We start from the raw sequence: 24065 nt of genomic DNA on the forward strand, positions 1-24065 counted from the left end.
TTGAAATTAATATAATATATGAGCTATAATGCAGTAATTTGGAGCACTGCAACACATTTATTGAATTTGTAAAGTGAAATAATCTTAAGTGAATATATATAAACAGGGTGTGTACTGTGAAAGTTCCTTAGCAAAGTAAAGCAAAGATCATGATTAACAAAAAGTAGTAGCTTGGAAAAAAATTAATACAACATGAGAAAATAGCAAATCCCCACGAGAGGTTATGCTAACTTACCTTTTTTCCCTCTTGGTTTAGGAGAAATAGAAGAACCTCCCTTAAAAAGAAAAGGTTAGTTTGATTCATTTTTCAGTGTTTTCTTTCCTTTTCTATAATACTGATTTTGAGCATAATTTATGTGTCTTTCATTTGTACTGTCAGTTAACATGTTTCAGAAAAAAAAAAGACATTTGTTTTAACAATGAGAGTGTGGAAAGCTTATAATCAGAAAGGCCTACTGCACCTCTTCTAGTGAGCTGATCTAAATATCTTTCAGTTGCATTTTTATTGAAGGACTTTGGCAGTCCTTTTGTGTACCTCTGTCTACAAACAGACCAAAGTGAGTTGGGAATTTTTCCATGACAGAGAATTCTGTGGCTGTGAAAAGAGTCCAAAATTTGATGATGCCCATTATATGTCCACGTTTGAAGGCCGATTATGGGATGGATCCCCGGGTATGGCAGTCTCTAGATGGTCCATCCTTTTGTTTCAGCTCCAAACTTTGTCTCTGTAACTCCTTCCATGCGTGTTTTGTTCCAAATTCTAAGAAGGGGCAAAGTGTCCACACTTTGGTCTTAGTTCTTCTTGAGTTTCATGTGTTTTGCAAATTGTATCTTGTATCTTGGGTATTCTAAGTTTCTGGGCTAATATATTCACTTTTTAGTAAAACATCTCTTCTTTCTAATTTGACTTCACCTTGTGATTGTTTTAATACAAACTTTTGTGAAATTATCAGCTTGTATAAAAGAACCATAAAGTTGTTTAAGTATCTTTCCTCTCATTGCTGCCCTAATTCCACAAATCAACCCAAAAACCTGCCCAGTAGTTGTTTAGGATATATTTCCAAATATAGGTAAAGCCTTAGTCAGGACAATCTAAGGGAATTGTATGCCATATTTACTAACATTTTAAAGAAATCCATATTCAAGATGTGTAAGATAATTAACTTTAGATTCAAAAGTTGTTTGGTAACTTAGACTGATAATCTCCCTGACGTGAGCCATCATCATCATCATCATTGCCATGCCTCTTTATGTGCCCACCATCCCTGTCTCTGCCTCTCTGTCTCAAGTAATCTATTATATGACATATGTCCTTTTCTCTATTTTAATTGGCTGTTAATAAAAACACATCCACCCTGTATGTTCCTTGGCATTTTTAACTAAGAACCTTTCTCATTAGAGTATTTCTTTCTCTTTCTTTCCTTCCTTCCTTCCTTCCTTCCTTCCTTCCTTCCTTCCTTCCTTCCTTCCTTCTCTCTCTCTCTTTCTCTTTCTGTCTCTGTCTCTCTGTCTCTCTCTGTGAGTCTCTCTTTCTCTCTCTCTCTCTCTCTCTCTCTCTCTCTCTCTCTCTCTCTCTCTCTCTCTCTCTCTCTCCCTCCCCCCTCCTTCTTTTTTATTATGAAGTTCTCTAAAAATTTTACCTATGGAGCCAAATAGTACATACAGATAAATTTTCTGGACCTTAATTCTCTAGAACTGTTGTTCTGTTCAGCAGTTTTCTCACTTGGGAGTGTGAATTGTGGATATGGCCACACTTTGCTTTCATAGGAGCATGCAATTGCAGAGAGCTATAAAAGGAATCAGTGCCGTGCATATACTTTCTTAAAGCTTGTCAATCTGAAAATATAATAATGGTTCTATTAGCAATATATCAATTTTACATGATAAAGAAATATTTTTGTATATTTTCAGTGCTGAGAGTAGAGACATACACCACTATGCCCAGTTGCTTGTGTCAGAAAAAGAACAAAAAATTGAATATTGATTTGGTTTGTCTTATTTTGTAACATATGTGAAAATAAAATTACCATAGTAGATCCACATGACTATAATATTTGTATATCAGTGTTCTATTTCTATATGAATTACAAGAATACTGCTCTCTAATTTTTCTAAAGTTTTAAATTAAAACATTTATAATTATGAACAAAATAAAATTACATATATGCATATTTTCACAAAATGCAAAATTAATTTCAGCAATAGTTTTATTGGTAAAAATGTCTTTACCCATTAGCTAACATGGAAAATATTCCTAATGACTGATCTTCAACTCTAAAATAAAAATAAATATAATTAAAGAAAGCATATTAAATAACACAAATGAACATACATTAGTATTAAAAATTCACAATACATTTACTTCCATTACTGAGCTTATTATAGAAGGTTCAATTGTGGGAAAGCATTAATCATATCTGATAGACAAATGGAGAGAATTATAAAGTTGACTTGTTTTCCAAATATCCACAAAATAATGATTCTGGAGCCAATATCACAAATACATTGAAAATCATGTGCAATTACTTAGATATGATTAATTTCTTAGCCAGAGGTTTTAACATATAGCTGTATACCTGGCTCTCTGGTGTTGGGGAAATTTTCAGTTCTAACCAACTCTGATTTTGAGACAGGGAGATAGTCCCAAAAACTAAGATAAATAATTAAATAAAGTTATTGTTATTTTTAATGTCATCTTGATATTGCTAGAAAAGAGATCAAAATGCTATAAATAGAAATGATTTGTTATATGCTTAAATGTCTATAGATATTTATGGGTATAAATATGTAGACATATATAAAATTACAGGCATATAAAATTAGATGTATATAAGGATTCTTTTTTATCTCTTTTTTAATTAGGTATTTACTTTATTTACATTTCAAATGTTATCCCCTTTCCTAGTTTCCCCTCCAAAAATCCCCTATCCCTCCCCCCTTCCCTTGTTCACCAACCCTCCCACTCCCATTCCTGGTCCTGACATTCCCCTATACTGGGGCATAGAACCTTCACAGGACCTAGGCCCTCTCCTACAATTGATGACTGACTAGGCCATCCTCTGTTACATATATAGCTAGACCCACAAGTTCCACCATGTGTTTTCTTTGATTGGTGGTTTAGTTCCAAGGAGCTCTGGGTTTACTGGTTAGTTCATATTGATGTTCCTCCTATGAGGCATCAACCCCCTTTAGCTCCTTGAGTCTGTCTTAGTTAGTGTTTTACTGTTGTGAACGGACACCATGACCAAGGCAAGTCTTATAAAAAACAACATTTAATGGGGGCTGGCTTACAGGTTCAGAGATTCAGTCCATTATCATCTAGGTGTGAGCATGGCAGTATCCAAGCAGGCATGGTGCAGGCAGAGCTGAGAGCTCTACATCTTCATCCAAAGGCTGCTAGTGAAAGACAGACTTTCAGGCAACTAGGGTGAGGATCTTATGCCCACACCCACAATGACACACCTACTCCAACCAGGTCACACCTATTCCAACAAGGCCACACCTCCAAATGGTGCCACTCCCTGGTCCAAGAATATACAAATCATCACAGATCCTTTCTCTAACTCCTGCATTGGGGACCTTGTGTTGTGTCCAATAAATGATTGTGAGCATCCACTTCTGTATTTGCCAGGCACTGGTAGAGCCCCTCAGGAGACAGCTATATCAGGCTCCTGTCAGCAAGTTCTTCTTGGCATCTTCCATACTGTCTGGGTTTTTTGGTTGTTTATGGGATGGATCCCCAAGTGGGGCAGTCTTTGGATGATCTTTCCTTCAGTCTCTGCTCTGAACTTTGTCTCTGGAACTCCTTCCATGGATATTTTGTTCCCCTTTCTAAGAAGGATTCTGAGCTTCGGAGCTAATATCCGCTTATCAGTGAGTGCATATCATGTGTGTTCTTTTGTGATTGGGTTACCTCAATGAGGATGATATCCTCTAGATCCATCCATTTTTCTAAGAATTTCATAAATTCATTGTTTTTAACAGCTGTGTAGTACTCCATTGTGTACATGTACCACACTTTCTGTACCCAGTCCTCTGATGAGGGACATCTAGATACTTTTCAGCTTCTGGCTAATATAAATAAGGCTTCTATGAACACAGTGGAGCATGTGTCCTTACTACATGTCGGAGCATCTTCTGGGTATACGCACAGGAGTGGTATTGCTGAATCTCCCAGTAGACCTATCTCCAATTTTCTGAGGAACTGCCAAACTTATTTCCAGAGTGCTTGGACAAGCTTGCAGTCCTACCAGCAATGAATGGGTATTCCTCTATCTCCACATCCTCACAAGCATCTGCCCTCACCTGAATTTTTGATCTTAGCCGTTCTGACTTATGTGAGGTGGAATCTCAGGGTTGTTTTGATATGCATTTCCCTGATGATTAAGGATGGACATTTTTTTAGGTGCTTCTCAGCCATTCAATATTCCTCAGTTGAGAATTCTTTATTTAGCTCTGTACTCAGTTTTTAAATAGCATTGTTTGGTTTTCTGGAGTCCAACTTCTTGAGTTCTTCATATATATTGGATTTAGCCCCCTTTCAGATTTAGGATTTGCAAAGATCTATTCCCAATCTACTGGTTGCCTTTTGGTCTTATTGATAGTGTCCTTTGCATTATGGAAGCTTTGTAATAGTATGAGGTCCCATTTGTCCATTCTTGGTCTTATAGCACAAGCCATTGGTGTTCTGTTCAGGAATCTTTCCCTTGTGCCCATATCTTTGAGACACTTCCCCCACTTTCCTCTCTATAAGTTTCAGTTTCTCTGGTTTTATGTGGAGTTCTTTGATACACTTAGACTTGAGCTTTGTACAAGGAGATAAAAATGGATCAACTCACATTCTTCTATATGCCAACCGCCAGCTGAGCCAGCACAATTTGTTAAAAATGCTGTCTTCTTTCCACTGGAGAGTTTTAGCTCCTTTGTCAAAGATCAAGTGACAATAGGTGTGTGGCTTCATTTCTGGGTTTTCAATTCTGTTCCATTGATATACTTGTCTGTCACTGTACCAGCACCATGCAGTTTCATCACAATTGTTCTGTAGTACAGCTTGAGGTCAGGGATTGTGATTCCACCAGAAGGTCTTTATTGTTGAGAATATTTTTTGCTATCCTAGGATTTTTGCTATTCAAAATGAATTTGCAAACTGCTTTTTCTAACTCTGTGAAGAATTGAGATGGTATTTTGATGAGGATTGCATTGACTCTGTAGATTGCTATCGGTATAATAGCCATTTTTACTATATTAATCCTGGCAATTGATGAGCATGGGAGATCTTTCCATCTTTTGAGATCTTCTTCAATTTCTTTCTTTAGGGACTTGAAGTTCATATCATACAGATCTTTCACTTCCTTAGTTAGAGTCACACTAAGGCATCTTATATTATTTGTGACTATTGTGAATGGTGTTTCCCTAATTGCTTTCCCAGTCTGTTTATCTTTGTTAAAGGCCTTTCTTAGAAGAAGGCCACTGATTTACTTTTGTTAATTTTATATCTAGCTACTTTGCTGAAGTTGTTTATCAGGTTTACGAGTTCTTTGATGGAATTATTGGGGTCACTTATATATACTATCATATCATCTGCAAATAGTGATAATTTGACTTCTTCCTTTCCAATTTGTATTCCTTTGATCTCTTTTTGTTGTCTAATTGCTTTGGCTAGGACTTCAAGTACTAAATTGAGTAGGTAGGGAGAGAGTGGCAGCTTTGTCGAGTCCCTGATTTTAGAGGGCTTGCTCCCAGTTTCTCACCATTCAGTTTGATGCTGGCTACTGGTTTGCTGTATATTGCTTTTATTATGCTTACGTATGGACCTTGAATTCCTGATTTTCCGAAGACTTTTATCATGAAGTGTTGTTGGACTTTGTCGAATGCTTTCTCAGCATCTAATGAGATAATCATGCCGTTTTTGTCTTTAAGTTTGTTTGTATAATGGATTACGGTGATGAATTTCCATATATAGAACCACCCTCGCATTCCTGAGATGAAGCCTACTTGAATATGTTGGATAATTGTTTTGATGTGTTCTTGGTCGATTTGCAAGAATTTTATTGAGTATTTTTGCATCGATGTTCATAAGGGAAATTGGTTTGAAGTTCTCTTTCTTTGTTAGGTCTTTGTTTGGTTTAGTTATCAGGGTACTATTAGCTTCATAGAACAAATTGGGTAGAGTTCCTTTTGTTTCTATTTTGTGGAATAGTTTGATGAGTATTGGAATTAGGTTTTCTTTGAAGGTCTGATAGACCTCTGCCCTAAACCCATCTGGTCCTGGGCTTATTTATTTATTTATTTATTTAAGATACTGTTCAGTGCCCTCTAGTTAGTCTGGCTAAGGGTTTATCTATCTTGTTGATTTTCTCAAAGAACCAGCTCCTGGTTTGGTTGATTCTTTGTATAGTTCTTTTTGTTTCCACTTGGTTGACTTCAGCCCTAAGTTTGATTATTTCCTGCCTTCCACTTCTCTCTGGTGAATTTATTTCCTTTTGTTCTAGAGCTTTTAGGTGTGCTGTCAAGCTGCTAGTGTATGCTCTCTCCAGTTTCTTTTTGGAGGCACTCAGAATTATGAGTTTTCCTCTCAGGACTGCTTTCCTTGTGTCCCATAATTTTGGGTATATTGTGCCTTTATTTTTATTAAACTCTAAAAAGTCTTCAATTTCTTTCTTTATTTGTTCCTTGATCAAGTTATCATTGAGAAGAGTGTTGTTCAGCTTCCATGTGTCTGTGGGCTTTCTATTATTTATTTTGTTATTGAAGATCAGCCTTAGTCTGTAGTGATCTGATAGGGTTCATGAAATTATTTCAATATTTTTGTATCTGTTGAGGCCTGCTTGGCGACCGATTATATGGCCAGTTTTGGAGAAGTTACTATGAGGTGCTAAGAAAAAGGTATATTCTTTTTTTTTTAGGAAAAAATGTTCTATAGATATCTGTTAAATGAATTTGTTTCTAAGTTCTGTTAGTTTCACTGTGTCTCTGTTTAGTTTCTGTTTCCAAGATCTGTCCATTGATGAGAGTCAGGTGTTGAAGACTCCAACTATTACTGTGTGAGGTGTAATATGTGCTTTGAGTTTTAGCAAAGTTTTTTAAATGAGTATAGATGCCCTTGCATTTGGAGCATAGATGTTCAGAGCTGAGAGTTCATGTTGGTAAATTTTACCTTTGATGAGTAAGAAGTGCCCCTTCTTAACTTTTTTGAGAACTTTAGTTTGAAAGTCGATTTTATTCGATATTAGAATGGCTACTCCAGCTTGTTTCTTCAGACCATTTGCTTGAAAAATTGTTTTCCAGCCTTTTACTCAAGATAGTGTCTTTCTTTGTCCCTGAATTGTGTTTCCTGTATGCAGCAAAATGTTGGATCCTGTTTACATAGCCAGTCTGTTAGTTTATGTTTTTTCATTGATAATTGAGTTCATTGATATCCATAGATATTAAGGAAAAGTAACTGTTGCTTCCTGTTATTTTTGTTGTTAGAGTTGGAATTCTGTTCATATGGTTGTCTTCTTTAGGTTTGCTGAAAGGTTACTTTCTTGCTTTTTCTCTAGCTTAGTTTCCCTCTTTGTATTGGAGTTTTCCTTTATTATCCTTCGAAGGGCTGGATTTGGGAAAGATATTGTGTAAATTTGGTTTTGTTATGGAAAACCTTGGTTTCTCCATGTATGGTAATTTAGAGTTTTGCTGGGTATAGTAGCCTGGGCTGGCATTTGTGTTCTCTTAGAGTCTGTATGAACATCTGCCCAGGATCTTCTCTCTTTCATAGACTCTGGGGAGAAGTCAGTTGCAATTCTGATAGATCAGCCTTTACATGTTATTTGACCTTTTTCCCTTACTGCTTTTAATATTCTTTCTTTGTTTTGTGCATTTTGTGTTTTTATTAATATGTGAAAGGAGGAATTTCTTTTCTGATCCAAACTATTTGGAGTTCTGTAGGCTTCTTTTATGTTCTTGTATATCTCTTTCTTTTGATTGGGGAAGTTTTCTTCTATAATTTTGTTGAAGATATTTACTGACCCTTTAAGTTGTAAATCTTCCGTCTTGTCTATACCTATTATCTTTAGGTTTGGTCTTCTCATCATGTCCTGGGTTTTCTGGATGTTTTGGGTGAGGGTCTTTTTGCATTTGCATTTTCTTTGATTGTTGTGTCAATGTTTTCTATCGTATCTTCTGCAACTAAGATTCTCCCTTCTATCTCTTGTATTCTGTTGGTTATGCTTGCATCAATGACTCCTAACTTCTTTCCTAGGTTTTTCTATTTCCAGATTGGTCTCCCATTGTGATTTCTTTATTGTTTCTACTTGCATTTTTAGATCTTTGATGGTTTTGTTCAATTCTTTCACCTGTTTGATTGTGTTCTCCTGTATTTCTTTAAGGGAATTATTTACTTTCTTCTTATTGTCCTCCATCATCATTATGAAAAGTTTAAATCCACATGTTGCTTTTCTGGTGCAATGGTGTATCCAGGACTTGTTATGGTTGGAGAGTTTGGTCCTAATGATGCCAAGGAACCTTCGTTTCTGTTGCATCTGTTCTTATGCTTGCCTCCTGCCATCTGATTATCTCAAGTGCTTGCTATCCTCAATATATCTGTTTGGAGCCTGTCCTTCGTGCAATCCTGGTTGAGTCAGAAATCCCGAGTCCACCTTTCTCTGTGATCTGTCATTCCTGGATCCTGTGAATCTGAGATTCTCGGTGTGCCAGAGTTCTTGGGAATCTATCTTCCTCTGAGACCCTGAGATCCTGGTGTGAGCAAGTTCCTGGGATCCTGGAATCCTAAGATGCTGGGAGTGTTAGAGTGCCTGGAAATTGTACCTCCTCTGGGGACCTCCATCTGCTGTGTTTGAAACCAAGGTAGACCAGTACAGACCAGAAGGAACCTGAGCCACTGGTCGGGCGGGACTCCTGTTTCCCTGCTCCTGCTGGCCCCATTCACTCTCAGTTGTGTTGGAACCGATGTTGTTCCACTCACCAGTGATCCTAAGATCCTGGGCGTGCTAGGGCACCTTGTGGGGTGGAGAGTCCTCTGGGGACATGGGACTGTCTACTGAGTTAGCACCCAAGGTGGCCTGGGGCTGGTGCCAACTGGAAGGGCGCACATAAGGATTCTTATCTATAGTTTTAAAAGTAAAGACAAAGGTTTACATTTATTGATAAGACATTCCATTTAAACTATAAACCATAGATAATATTTAATCCATAAAATCATGTGGTATATTTAAAAATGTTTTACTTTTAAATTTTAGTTTAAAAAATTATATGTGTTGTATGTGTATGATGTTGTGTGTGTGTTTGTGAGTGTTTATATGTGTATATGTGAGATTGAGAGAAAGAGAGAGGGAGAGAGAGAGAAATTGTATCCTTAGAGATGAGAAGAGGGTTTCTGATCTCTTGAGGCTAGAGTTATACTTGCTTCTGAGCTGTCTGGCACAGGTACTTGGAAGTAAACTAGATTCCTGTGTAAAAGCATTTAATGCTCACTCACTGCTGATTCATCTTTAAAGTTTCTTGTGATCTAATTTTACAGTCCCATTAACCTCATAAGGAAACAGTATTTGATATTTTATTTTCAATACAAAACCATAAATATTAGCAATATATTTTATCTATGGAGGTTAATATACTTGATGTTCTATAGGAAATAAATTAAATAATTTATTATATATACATATTTGTAAAATTTATGATGTAATCTTTAAATTTTCAAAAAATTAAATTCTAATGCTATTCAATAAAATTCTTTGAGTATAGATGAAAAGAATATGAAAGAAATTTCCATGTGTTAAAAAGTATTTTTAAAATTATATTTTACAAATATAACATTTAACACTTAGAGATCATTAATTAAGTTTTAAAGGCAGTAGCACAGTAATTTTATTTACATTTTAATATCTGGAAATTTTCTTAGACTATTTCTTACTGTTTAGTTGAGCATGACCTCATCGCTGCTCCCATCTCTACTTTCATGATGCTCAGATGATAGACACATGGCCAACAGCCTCCTCTCACTGGAATTTTATTTTAAAGCTCAACATTTGCATTAATCATTACATTGCAATACATGTAACTTTTAAGTGCCTTCTAAGTATGGGCAGGAATGCAGTCTTTAAAGGCATTCTACAATTTTAAAGGAAAACAAAAAGAGAAGACGAGTATAGTGGCATATAGGTGTCTAGCTTCCTACAGCACCCTAGAGTTCTGAGAGGACTCCACATACCACAACATGGTATACTGTCTCTATTCATAGTCATTATTACAGAGCACTGATAACCTGTGATAAAGCTAGTCATCAAATTTAACTTTCAATATTGTTTTTTCAGGTGTTGTCAATATTTCAAGCAATAGGCTAGGTTACAAGCCCATTTGTCTGCTTCTTTACAGTATCTTCAAAAGTTAGTGTAGAAAATTTCTTAAAAATTTCTGTATCTGTATTTTGTGTTTTTACAAATAGATAAGTATGCCTTACAAATAGGCAGTCCAATAGAATTCAATATATCTTATTAACCAGTGACATGAAACTAGTACTTACTTTTACAATACCCCAAAAGACCATGTTGCAGGGATTGCTGAATAAGTGGAAAAAATAGATTGTAATTGAGATAGAGTATTTAGAGTTGCATGATTCACATTGATGCAGTCAAGGGTTTGTCTTATTGGACTATTTTTGTGCAAATATTTTAATACTTTAGTTTTTAATTTTATATTTATAATAACTCTTAATCAGCACAAGAGGTTGGCAAATATCTGTCCTCTATGCTATTAATAATCCTGTCATATGATTTGCCATGTTTCATATGGGTTGCTGCCTTTAACTCCAATTACCCACCCCACGTGGCCATTATTTTTTGATTCCCCTAACCAATGGTGGCTTTCTTCTCTCTCTCTCTTAAATTGGATTTTTTATTTGTTTACATTCCAAATGCTATCCTCTTTCCTAGTTTCTCCTCTGCAAACCCCCTATCCCATTCCCGCCTTACCCTGCTTCTATGAAAGAAGAACTTCCTTACCCACCCACTTCTCCCTACCATTCCTCTACACTGGGGTATCAAGCCTACACAGGACCAAGGGAACATCTCTAAGTCCAAGTTAAAATCATACCATATGATACAGATATGGGGAGTGTTGGGCAGAGAATGAAGAGGAGAAGGAGGGAGAGGAGGAAGAAGAGTCCAGTCATCATAAGGAATTGGTACCTTAGTAATTCTCCACATTTTTCAAAAGTTTTATAGCTAATAGAATTATTGTTTTATAGCTAATAGAATTTTTCATATTCCTGAACTAATGTTTAAGGTTTTACTGACTAGATTAATTAAACAAAAAAATATAACTCTTTAGCATGCTCAGTTTTAAATTTTGTACTAACACTTCTAAGCACAATCTAATAGAAACATTTATCTCCCTTTTCAGTTCATTCTTGCTTAAACCTTTGTCTATAATACATCTGCATATAATAGTGATCATTATACTATTTATGTCTTTTCAAATATGTAATTTTAGAAAATAATGATAATTTTTTGACAGGAAGTTACATTTTTATTGCATTTCCTTGACATCTAGCTTTAAGGTTGGGAAAGGATAATTATATTCTTTCAGAGCTAAGCATGTTCACAGTTCTGTAAAGCCAAAACTGGTCTTTGCTTTTAGGAGCACTGACGTTATGGAGCACACACTCATTGTTCACATTCAGAGAGAGCAACAGCAACCCTCAAAGTTTTGTACAATTTCCCTGATATGTGTATTGTTTACTTTCCTCAGTGTTGTCACAAATACATGGCAAGATTCCATTTGTGAGAGGGAGGTACTTAAAGTGATGCAGACCATCAGCAGGGAAGTGGTAATGAGAGCATCATGGTGGTAGTGAGAGGTGGCTGCATCCACAGCGAGGAATCATAAGGAGACCCTTGTGTTTAGAGAAATGTTACATTTTCTGTACAAATTGTCCTAAAGCCCCCAAATTGAAGAGAGCTACCCACTAGGCTAAAACTTAGTTCATTTACTGTCTTTTTTTAAAAAATGATATACACAATAGTGATTTGATGTCAGAATACATGAAAAGGATCCTAAAAACACCAACATGAAGACATTATGGTTCCACTATTTAGAAGACTGTATTTCAATGTTGGTAATAAGATAGCCATAAAAGTTAACTTGTCACTTAAACTGTGTACATGTTTATTAGTAGATTGTGAGTTTACACTAGATTAAAGATTAAGTGTCAAAAATCTAGGGCACCAGGAAAGGAAGTAGAAATTGGAATCTTGTTACAAATTATGACCTAGCAATATTGTGAAATGGATACTTCTTTTTTTTTTCTAAATGGATATTATATTTATTTACATTTCAAATGTTATCCCCTTTTGAGGTTCCTCTGTGGAAACCCCATATCCCATCCCCTCTCCCCCTGCTTCTATGAGGGTGCTCCCCACCCACACCCACTCCTGTCTCCTTGCCCTCATATTCCTTACACTGGGCATCGAGCCTTCACAGAACCAAGAGACCCTCCTCCCAAAAAAGCCATCCTCTGCTACATATGAGGCTGGAGCTATGGGTCCCTCCACATGTACTCGTTGGTTGGTGGTTTCGTTCCTGGGAGCTCTAGGTTTACTGGTTGGTTCATATTGTTGTTCCTCCTATGAGGCTACAAACCCTTTGAGATCCTTGGATCCTTACTCTAACTCCTCCATTGGTGACCCTGTGCTCAGTCCAATGGTTTCCTGATATCATCGACCTCTGTATTTGTCAGGCACTGGTAGAGCCTCTCAAGAGAAAGCTTTATCAGGATCCTGTCAGCAAGCACTTCTTGGCATCCGAAATAATGTCTGCTGCACACGTAGCAGCAGAGGATGGCCTTGTCGAGCATCAGTGGCAGAAGAGACCCTTGGTCCCATGAAGGCTCGATGCCCCAGTGTAGGAGAATGTGAGGACCGGAAGGTAGGAGTGGGTAGGAGGGTGGGGACACGCCCTCATAGAAGCAAGAGGTGGGGGTATGGGATAAGGGGTTTCTCGGGGAGCCATCAGGGAAGGGGATAATATTTGAAATGTAAATAAAATATCCAATAAAAAATGACTAAGCAAATAAAATAAAATGAAATGAAATAAAATGAAATAAAATAAAATAAATAAAATTCACTAGTAACAAAATCCAGAGCATAAAAAGAAGAAAGATTTGGAGGCGTTTAAAATTTAGTGCCCCTTCTTTTAAACTTGGTGAATAGACAAGTTTTATTTTAAAACTTTGTCTCTACTTTTAGTCTTTTTTTTTTTATTTTTCTGTTGAGTGGACATGCTATTCCAATATTTAACATTTTATTATTTATATAATAATTTATATAAATTTACAGTCACTACAGTATTATGAAAAATGTATGTCCTTAATTTTATTAATGTATGTACTCATTACAAATAAAAATGTTAAAATTCTATATTGTAGGAAATACTTTTGAAAAAGTGTTTAACTTTACTTTCAGTTACTTCACTTTATGTCCATAAACAGTACAATTTTGTAGGATTTTTCAGTATTTGTAAAGTATATATTTGCACTATATATAATAAATATATATTTATATTTCTATAAATTTTCCCAGCTTTATAATATTTAATATAATATATAATGTGTATATTACAAATGCTAAGAATGCATATATATATAAGAAAAAATATGTTACTACATATATGTATATATATACACACATACACATATGTATACACATATGCATATATATATTGTTGTGGCACAAACCAAGCACTGTATCAGCGAGCTATATCCCCATTCCTAAAACATATTTTGAAAAGTAAATTTGTTTTCTTAAGACAATTTTTACATAGTACATATGTTTCTCAAGCTATTATTTAGTATGTTACACATACTGTTAACTCTTGGAATTTTGTTGTGGAACAAAATATTGGGCCATCTGTAGCTGTTTTTTGCTACTTTGTGAGTTCTTTCCCTTATCCCTCCACTGCAGGTTTCATTTTCTATCACTACATTGGAGGGAAAGGATAGGAGAGACAGAGACAGAGACAGAGATTCTTGAATCTAATTTATTTCTTTTTTGTTTCTTCTTATAGCATGACTACTAAAACAAACCACATCCAACCTCTATCAATAAGCAACAACTCACTGACTGCCTTTCAAGGCCCTTGAATTTACATGCCTTCTGAAAAGTTCCTAGAATTCCAAATGTTACATTATTGCAGAAACTATCTGTAGCTGGCAAAACCATGCCTCTGCTAGAGAATGAGGCAAGTTTTAGTCAGCTGTTGCAGACACTCTAAAGGAGCGCTACATCTCCACAAATGGGCTTAAAATGAAAATATATTCTTAAAATAGTTCTGTTTCAAAAGATTAATTTCTTATAAATTATTATTATTAATTTTAATGACTACACTGTAGGTGTCTTCAGACACGTAAGAGGACAATGGATCCCATTACATATGGTTGTGATCCACCATGTGGTTGCTTCCTATTGAACTCAGGATCTCGGGAAGAACGTTTTTAACTGTTCTTAACTGCTGAGCCATCTCTCCAGCCCTATTTCTGTGTTTTTTAAAGAAACCAAGATTCCACAATTTTCACTATAGCTGTCATCAAATATATTATTTGATAAGAAACAAAGACAATAAAATCAATGCAATCATATGATAATCATATAATATCAGGTAATGTCCTTTAAATCTTGACTCATTTTAATGTTCAAGGAAACCTGTGAAGTAGATTTGTTGTTTCTTATTTCATGGATCAGAAAATAAAATTCATATAGCAGTGATCGGAATCAGATTTTAATTTGGCATATTGACTCCAATGTTAATTATCTTCAAGAGTTACCTGCATTTAATAAATGCCAGGAGCTAAAATATATTATGGAGATTCTTTTAATAGACTTCTGTGTCTACATTTCTTATCAAAATACATTTTAAATTACTTTATAATATATTATAATACCAAAGAATTATTACACTAATTTGTATTTATTGTCAGCAGTCTAATAAATTATTGTGTCTGCTTATCTATTTTCTGTCAGTTTAAAATCTCTCATACTGTTTGACATTATTCATTAGAAAAATTCTGAAAAAAATCTGATTGAGGATATTACATTTTGTCAATTCTACTAAATAACACAACACCAAAACTAGAGTTTAAATAATTAGAGTTCTTTAATTAAATTCATTAATAAACAAAGGTCATTATGTTTCTTTCTAATTTATTTAGAGTGCAAGTATGTACAAGAATGTGAGGTAAATACTGGCTCTGTTCTTTTTTCATCGTTTTTGTACTTCACGCTAAAATACAGAAAAGAATTTGAGGACAATTAATAGGAGTAAAAGAATTAGGAAACAGCACACTCTCTCTGTGGACTTCACTTGCCTTTCTCTGACAGGATTTCTGACACAGGGACACAAGCAGGGAAGCCACTTGTTACTAATCAGTGCTACCAGGGACCTAGGAGAACAAAAGATCATCTTTCATTGCTTCTCAGTCCATTGAGATAATCATCATTCTTTTGCATTTCATCCTTTTTTGTGCTATGTCAGATGCCTGGGTTAAAATACCTTGACCTCTGTAACCTCCTAAACCGAAAGTTCTAGGATTCTCTGGTTACAAAGGGGAATTATGATTCGATTTTTTGTTGAGAGTCAATACCTTCTCAGAGGCATTTGACGTGTATCAATTTATAAATCCCTTACTTTGGAAGTATTAGTGACTTCCCTAACTTTCCTCATTGTTCCTCATATACTTCTTAGAAACTGTTCCTGAAAGAATGTCATGATCTTTGATGGAGTTTTGAGTAAACATGCATCAGTATCATGTCACAAAAAGTAGAGGCCTTTGCATGTCTACAGAAATTGTTAAACAACTAAATGAAAGTATTAATAACAGAGAGGGTTTTTCCTGTTTGAAGAAGAAAGTTTAAAACCATAGGGCATTAGATTTCTACGTTTAATACCTTGAATCTTTTAAATTAAACTTTCCAGTATTTTTGGCTGAAAAATGCAGTCGAAGATAATTAATCAGACCACCTGTGAGAAAGATATCTTTGCGAAATCCAAATTGGTAGCATGTTATTACTCAATTGAACAGGAGCCAGGATGGTCATATTTACCTGGCTAAAGTATAAGAAGACAGACTGGCACACTGAAGAAGTGTCAATGGATCTTTTGAGAGCTGTTAGCCAAAAGCAGCAATATTAGTGCTGTGATCCAATCAGTATGGAGAATGAAGCCCAGCAACAAAGTGGCAGAGAGATATTTAGGTTCTCTTTGAATTTGAATCATGAGATACCCATCATTGTCCTGTGAGCAAAGAAACAAAGGTATATGTAGGCCTATACAAACTTAGCTGTACTGTACAGAGATGTCTCCAAAAAAATTTACTAGCAGATTAAATTGAACATGAAGCCTAAAATTTAGTTGACGATGTTCTACAAAAGAGAATCTAAGAAAGTAATCAGTATATGTCTGTAAACTGTAGAGATTCTTTTTAACATCTTGCAGGAAGACTGAGTATACCTGTCATATCTATGACATTCTCTTCATTAGTGTAAGGCTGAAGTACAGAATTAGAAAAATAAAATACTGAACATGTATTCTGAGCTATATAATTAGGTTTCGTCTTCTCTATTTGTCACAGAAAAAAAAGGAAGAACAATGAACTAAACTTTCTGAAATGTTTCTAGTTTTTTTTTCCATCAGAGGACTATATGTCAAATTTATTTACTTTTGTTTTTAAGTAATCAGGTATATCACCCGCAAGTATCTCCCTACTTCTTTAGAGTTATCTCCTTAAGGAAGCTTGGAAAGAGAATACTTGCTCAAACGTCTTTCTGAATTCTTGAGTGTTATTCTTTTTAGAAAAGAATTAACACACTTTATAATAGAGTACAGAACAATACATTTGTGCATGCAATATAAATCATATGCATTTATTTTTCTCTTCATCCTAGCACCATTCCCAGTTCTTAGTATCTATCTGTCTTAGGGTGTCCATTGCTGTAAAGAGACACCACGATCAAGACACCTCTTAGAAATGACATTTAATTGGAGCTGACTTTTAGGTTCTGAGGTCTAGTCCATTATCATCACGGCAGAAAGAATGGCAGTGTCCAGACAGGCATGGTGGAGGAGTAGCTGAGTTGAAAGTTCTACATCTTGTTCTAAAGGAAAGGAGGAGAAGATTTCTGTCCTGGGCAGAGCATCAAAACTCATCCCCATAGTGACACACCTCTCCCAACAAGACCATACCTCTCAATAGAACCACTCCCTGTGGGTAAAGCTTAAGCAAAGCAATACACTACCCTACTCAGACTAATCTTGAGTTATAAAAGCATTGTTTTCCATGTGTCCAATGCTGACTCCTCAGAGCCCACCCTTAGGTACAGACAGCTCATGAGCACAGGTATAAAGCTTGTGTTAATTAACAGCTAGCTTGCCAAGCATGGTAGTGCATGCCTTTAATCCCTGCATTTGGGAGGCAGAGGCAAGCAGATTTCTGAGTTCGAGGCCAGCGTGGTCTACAGAGTGAGTTCCAGGACAGCCAGGGCTACACAGAGAAACCCTGCCTCGAAAAACAAAAACAAAAACAAGCAAACAAATAAAAAATATTAATAGCTACCTTTAAGTAATTTGGCCATGATGATTTGGGTTGGTGGGCTTTCTCCTCCCATCTTTGGGATTAACACATGCTTCTGAGAAAATTATATACTTTGTTATGGAATTTATAAGTTTAGTTACTGATATGGTTTAAAATGTATACTTTTTTCCAGTTTTTAAAATACATATTCTGTTTCCATAGAAATACACCAAGAAAAGGCTGAAAAAGAGGAGAAACCTGAGAAGAAAATACAAACTAAAGGTACAAGTTTCATTTTATGATGTTGATGCTCCTTTGTCTCCTCCTTTTACAGCTCCTGCTCCTGCCCCTCTTATGCTTCTCCCTCGTCCTTTTCCTCTCCCTTCTTCTCATCCCCCTTCCTCCTCTTCGCCCTGGTTTTGAGGGTGTACACTTTTGCTACATTTGAATAACATAACATTTCCATGATTAAGATTTTTACTTTTAATTTTTATGATAGTCTTCACATAAATATTTTCTTATTCAGTTAACTCCAAGTGTGAATGTGTAACATTCATTGAGTGTCCGCCTTTAATCCCAGCATTTGGGAGGCAGACACATGCGGATTTCTGAGTTCGAGACCAGCCTGGTCTACAGAGTGAGTTCCAGGACAGCCAGGGCTACATAGAGAAATCCTGTCTTGAAAAAAAAAAAAAACCAAAACAACAACAACAAAACAGACAAACAAAAACAAAAAAACAAAAAAAAATCAAAGTAGCTTAAAAATCGGTGAAAATCTTTACTTATAACTTTTTCTTTAATAAATAGCATTATTTAATATTATTTCACTTAACAAATATGTGTTTTTCTTTTCATCACTTCCTATAATGATTTGGAATTCACAGTTTAAACACAGACTTTATATAACATTGAATGACTTTAAAATTATTGGTGCATATAGGTAGAATCATTAGATTACATCACTGGTCTCCTGCTCTCTTCACAGCCTCAAGACATAGATAGACAGTGACAACATAATAATAAATAGTCTCTTCTGCCAGTATAAGTCTGAATCCATAAACTATGAGCATATAGTAAAAGCATTTCAATAAAACCAACCTGACCTTGCTCATCTGGCAAGTGATATTTCTCTGTGAGTGATCCATGAAGCTAAAAAATTTCAGTAAGTTTATAACAAGCAATGGATTTCAATATGAACAAATTTCTAAACATGACCATTTTTTTCCAAAAGGATAGTTATGCATAATTTTGAATATGTTCTAGGGGGTGAAAGATTATCACCATTATCATATTTATGGAATACAGAGGAAAATAATAAAAGTTCCCTGTAAATAAAAATTAATGGTTAGAAAACATGGGTATGCTAAGTTCAATTAAAAGCACATCCTTATGCAGAATTTTAAAAAGTGAATGTAGTTAAATATGTATTATATTAAAAATTAGCTGTTATTGGTAGAACAGTTGAAAATATTAAGTTTTAAATAATTGAAACATCTATTAGCTTATGATTTCATGTTTGTCTATGTTGGGACACTATACTGTTGCTTATAAGTACACCTTATGTATGAATTTTTGTGATATATCCAGATAATATTTTAGATATTATATACATAACCATAATCTTTAAAGTCAGGATTGGACAGCCAAAACTTACACAATCAAAACACTGATGCCTATTCACCTGAAATTGTCTAAGCTGATATTTAAGGACTAATGTCTTCTTGCTGTATATATTCACTTTTGGTTTTTTAACTCTTTTGACCAGGAAAATTGGACATTGCTCTTGGGTAGGGAGTGGTTAAGGGAACCATGACTAATCTGGCTGCTTCTCTCTGCCTGAATTAAAGAGGAATGCAACTGGTTCCAATTGGTGAAGGTCTCCTCAGCTTTATTTTGTGAACCCCATTCTTATTTAGCTGTCAGGCTCCAGGAGTGAGTACAGTAATGTACATGAGAACTTTTGCATTTTGAATCTAGCTCTCAGAATCCTGCTGTCAAAACTTTTAGACAGCAAGCTGTGCAGTGGGTTTATTAAACTAGTGAATCTCATGTAATTAAAACATTGGATTTGGCTGAAGTTTAAAATAAATTCGTCAAAGGCTGTGTTGGAGATTAGTCACCTGAATATGTTTCTTGAGTAGAACATCAGAATAAAATGAATAATTCTGAGAGAAAAAGAGACAAAGAAAGGTAGAAGACAGATAGACAGACAGACGCATGATAGGTGAGAGCTAAGTAGATAGAGAGAAAGAGATAAATAGAGTGCAACGATAAATTAATATTTTAACCTACTTTTCCCCTCTATGGGAACATAAGTGGAATATTTCATTTGCTTTCTAGTGTCCTCTCCATAACTGAGATAGAATAATGTCTGTATGTTGTTCCTCAATAATTTACTGAAAATGTAAAAATAATAACTTTTTTACAAACACTCTTAGACCTGTTTGTATATATAGTAGATAAATGAAATGGTCTCTAAGTTACATTCCAGTTTGACTGTGGATAAATGTGATGGCTTTTTGTGGTTTACATTGCCATTAAAACAATTGTTGCTCTTTTAAAAAAGTGTACAACACTTCTAAAATATGATCATTATAAACAAGTCTTACAAACAAATGCCTTAGCTAAAATTTTTGAGAATACTAATGCTGATGTATTTTATGGCTAGATAAGAGTTTTGGTGGTAAATAAAACTAGGTTATATGTGCTATTTCATTTTCTTTTCTTTTGTATTTTTCTTTCCTTCCTTCTTGCCCTCCTTCAGCTAAATTCTCCCTTTTAAAAAAACAAAACAAAGAAAAAACAAAACTTCTTCTGACTCATATAGACTTTAATAATACATGATGAGTTTATGATTGCAATACTTAGTCATCAAATAAATAAGAAAAGTAAACAATATGAAATGACAGAGAACAAAGAGTTCTAAAATCCAGTCTACTCAAATATGTTAAGGTGTTCATATTAAAGAGGAACATAAATGACTTCAATTCTGACTATTATGCATAGAAAATAAGATAATTTTTAAATTTATGCTAGATGATTTAACTTTATAAGATTTTAACTCTTCTATTTTGCTCCTTTGTTACTTTGATGCCTTTTGGAGGTAGGGGTGGGGGGAATAGCAGAGTTTCATTGAGTTAAAGAATAAACCTGGTAATATAAATCTATTATCCTCTGGTCCGGATGGTGGCCGGTTGTCTGCTGCCCGCCCAGGCTGCTGCCTCAGCGGCTCTGTGCTTCCGCCCGTCCCAGAAGCTGTCCGGTTCTCTGGCGCACCCTCTAACCTGTTCAGACTAATTTCCTAAGTTCTGCTGAGTCCCGGAACCAAGATGGCGACCGCTGCTGCTGAGGCTGAGGCCGCCTCCCAAGCCAGGCGGACACCTGTCCTCTGGTCCGGATGGTGGCCGGTTGTCTCGCCGCTTGGATTTGTATTCCTGACAGCACGTACTACCTACTAATGTTGAAAGTTTTATCCTCAAACTGTATCTTATTAATCTTTCCAGATGTGTTGGGTCTGTATCTAGAGCCCCAGAAGAAAAGCTGGACTCGGGGATCCTAACGGATTGGATTTTACTACTCACTATGAAAGTCTGGGATTTTATAATGTGTACATACATATTTCTAGATGTAACATGTTCAGCCATCTTAGCAATCTTCTGTTGCTAGCATGCATGTTTTTAGGGAGGATCATTTGGTATGAACGAATCACTTAAGACATTGAAACAATATGCAAAGTACTGTAAGTCAGTAGGAATATTCAATTTTTCAGAATTATTTACTAAAACCTCCCACAATTATAACACTAAAAAAATCTCGAAACATAGAAAATGTATTAAAATAAATGTCAGAAAACTCTATAAAGTAAAATCATGTACCTCAAAGTATATACCTTAAAAGGCATCATGTGTATTGTTCACAGTAGTGTTACTAAGTAGTTATGAAGTCAAATATAATCTTCAGTTGTTTTACTTAGTTAATGGACACCTGTCACTTGGAAAATTTAGTAGCCTATAACCAGCTGCACTTAAACAGTTTTGCACCAAAGATTTGGTTATGAACTGTGAGAAAAGGCCCTCAGAGAAGGTTGTCGCTACTAAGATCTAGAAATCATGAGATAGTATAATCTTTGAAATCCCCAGGAAATATATGTGTTGCTGATGGCTGCTAAGATCAAAAGCAGAAGCATGCAGGAGAGCTGGAGAGGAGCCATGTGAGGGAGCCATACACTTCAGAGTTGAGTTATGCTGAGTGTTCTGGTCAAAGAAAGGTCAGCCTTGACCAGAGCAGAGATGGCACAGCCATGCCAACTCAGATGCCAAGCCACAGATCCACTCCAACTGGTGAATTCCATTTGCTCTTAATTATGAGCCTATCAAGGGGACTTTTGTTTCATGTAAATAAGAATGGCAAACAACCTAAGCTCTAACAGGTGCAAACACTTATTTTTACCCTGGGCTCCCTTTACACCTACGTCAGGGACAAAGTATTTTTATTTCAAAAGTCCTTAGTCTTGCATTTCTGGGTCTAAAGTCATTTCAGTACTTGGCATTTGAGAACTCACTTGGCAAAGTTTGATGTTTCTGTCCAAATATTTTTGGTGGCTTTCTGCCATTTTGCACAGCTCCCTAGGGCCCCCAGGTCCAGCTGTTACACTAAACTGTATTGTGGAGTTAATTCTGAAGGGAGATAATGAAATCCCAGTGTGTACCACTGTGTCTGTAAATCAACATTTTTGATTGAGGAACCATTTTTTTCCCTTGGGATATCAGGAATGAGGAGCTAATATGCTAATTTAGCCCCTTTGCTCTTGGCTTTTGTATTAATTCTCCCATTTATGCCTGTGCACATGTCAATCTGAGAATCTGCTGGTGACAGCCAGCTGTCTGAGGTGCAGAGGCAGAACCACAGATTAGTTGTTCCCTTGGGGGTCTTTATAGTCAGGACTCTGAATGCACAGCTTATCTCTCAGAAACTTGGTTCCCCCTAGAGAAACTTAAAAGACGTTTTGTTTTTGCCAAGAACTTCTTTTGGATGTTGATTTAATTAACAATGATGCAAAGAAAGAAAAATGAGCTCTTTGTGGTCTCTGTAAGGGCTGATTTCCTACCCTTATTTAGTGAGTTTTTATTATTATTATTAAAATTTGTTTCTCGAAGCACCTAAATTTCCATTAAATATAAAAGGGGAAAATAATGTGGTATCTAGATGTTCTGAGGTGGGACTCCCAATTCTGCTTCTAGATTATATTTATGAAATTTTCATAAACCACAAAACTGTCCAGAAATTGAAAGTGATCAGAAATTGAGAGCAAAAGCATATTAGGTGTTCTTACAAAAAATAGCAAATTCATATATTCTAAAATATTATTAACAGCATGAGAGATATTGACTTGAACAGAGTCTTCAAATGTATAATGTGGTACATACTTAAAAGACTTTATCTACTTAGAAGTCAAATACAAACAATAGCAACATTATTTCCTATTAATAAATAATTAATAGATGGTGTAATTGCTGTCCAAACTAAATAAATAGGATACAATTTTACAGAGCATCACTTGACCCAAAAATGAGGAAACTTTCATGGAGCAGTAGATAAAAGATGAAGACTCTAGCTGCATATGTATCAAAAGATGGCCTAGTCGACCATCACTGGAAAGAGAGGCCCATTGGACTTGCAAACTTTATATGCCCCAGTACAGGGGAACACCAGGGCCAAAAAGTGGGGGTTGGTGGGTGGGAGGGTATGGGGGACTTTTGGGATAGCATTGGAAATGTAAGTGAGGAAAATACCTAAAAATAAATAAATAAATTTTAAAAAAAGAAATAGAAGCAGTCATTAATAGTCTCCCAACCAAAAAAAGCCCAGGATCAGATGGGTTTAGTGGAGAGTTCTATCAGACCTTCAAAGAAGATCTAATTCCAGTTCTGCACAAACTATTCCACAAAATAGAAGCAGAAGGTACTCTACCCAATTCATTCTATGAAGCCACAATTACTCTGATACCTAAACCACAGTGAGACCCAACAAAGATAGAGAACTTCAGACCAATTTCCCTTATGAATATTGATGCAAAAGTACTCAATAAAATTCTCAGTACCCGAATCCAAGAACACATCAAAACAATCATCCATCCTGACCAAGTAGTTTCATTCCAGGAATGCAGGGATGGTTTAATATATGGAAATCCATCAAGATATAAGTTACAATATGCAAAACACATGAAAATCAAGAAGAATGAAGACCAAAGTGTGGACACTTTGCCCCTTCTTAGAATTGGGAACAAAACACCCATGGAAGTAGTTACAGGGACAAAGTTTTGAGCTGAGGTGAAAGGATGGACCATCTAGAGACTGCCATACCTGGGGATCCATACCATAATCAGCCTCCAAAGGCTGACACCATTGCATACACTAGCAAGATTTTGCTGAAAGGACCCAGATATAGCTGTCTCTTGTGAGGCTATGCCGGGGCCTAGCAAACACAGAAGTGGATGCTCACAGTCAGC

At 35.8% G+C, this 24065-nt stretch overlaps 1 protein-coding gene across 3 annotated transcripts in view; it reads left to right on the top strand.

Annotated features, from left to right (window-relative positions):
* The window catches only part of Trdn (triadin), a 393227-nt gene that overhangs the window by 74507 nt on the left and 294655 nt on the right, over positions 1-24065 (top strand). For all 3 annotated transcript variants that reach the window (NM_029726.2, NM_001364697.1, NM_001364696.1), the window contains exons 4-5: positions 257-289; positions 17780-17839. In NM_029726.2, coding sequence (NP_084002.2) covers positions 257-289; positions 17780-17839 — 93 coding nt within the window. The remainder of the gene's footprint in view (positions 1-256; positions 290-17779; positions 17840-24065) is intronic.

This window comes from Mus musculus, chromosome 10 (assembly GCF_000001635.26).
Source record: "Mus musculus strain C57BL/6J chromosome 10, GRCm38.p6 C57BL/6J".
Lineage (NCBI taxonomy): Eukaryota > Metazoa > Chordata > Mammalia > Rodentia > Muridae > Mus > Mus musculus.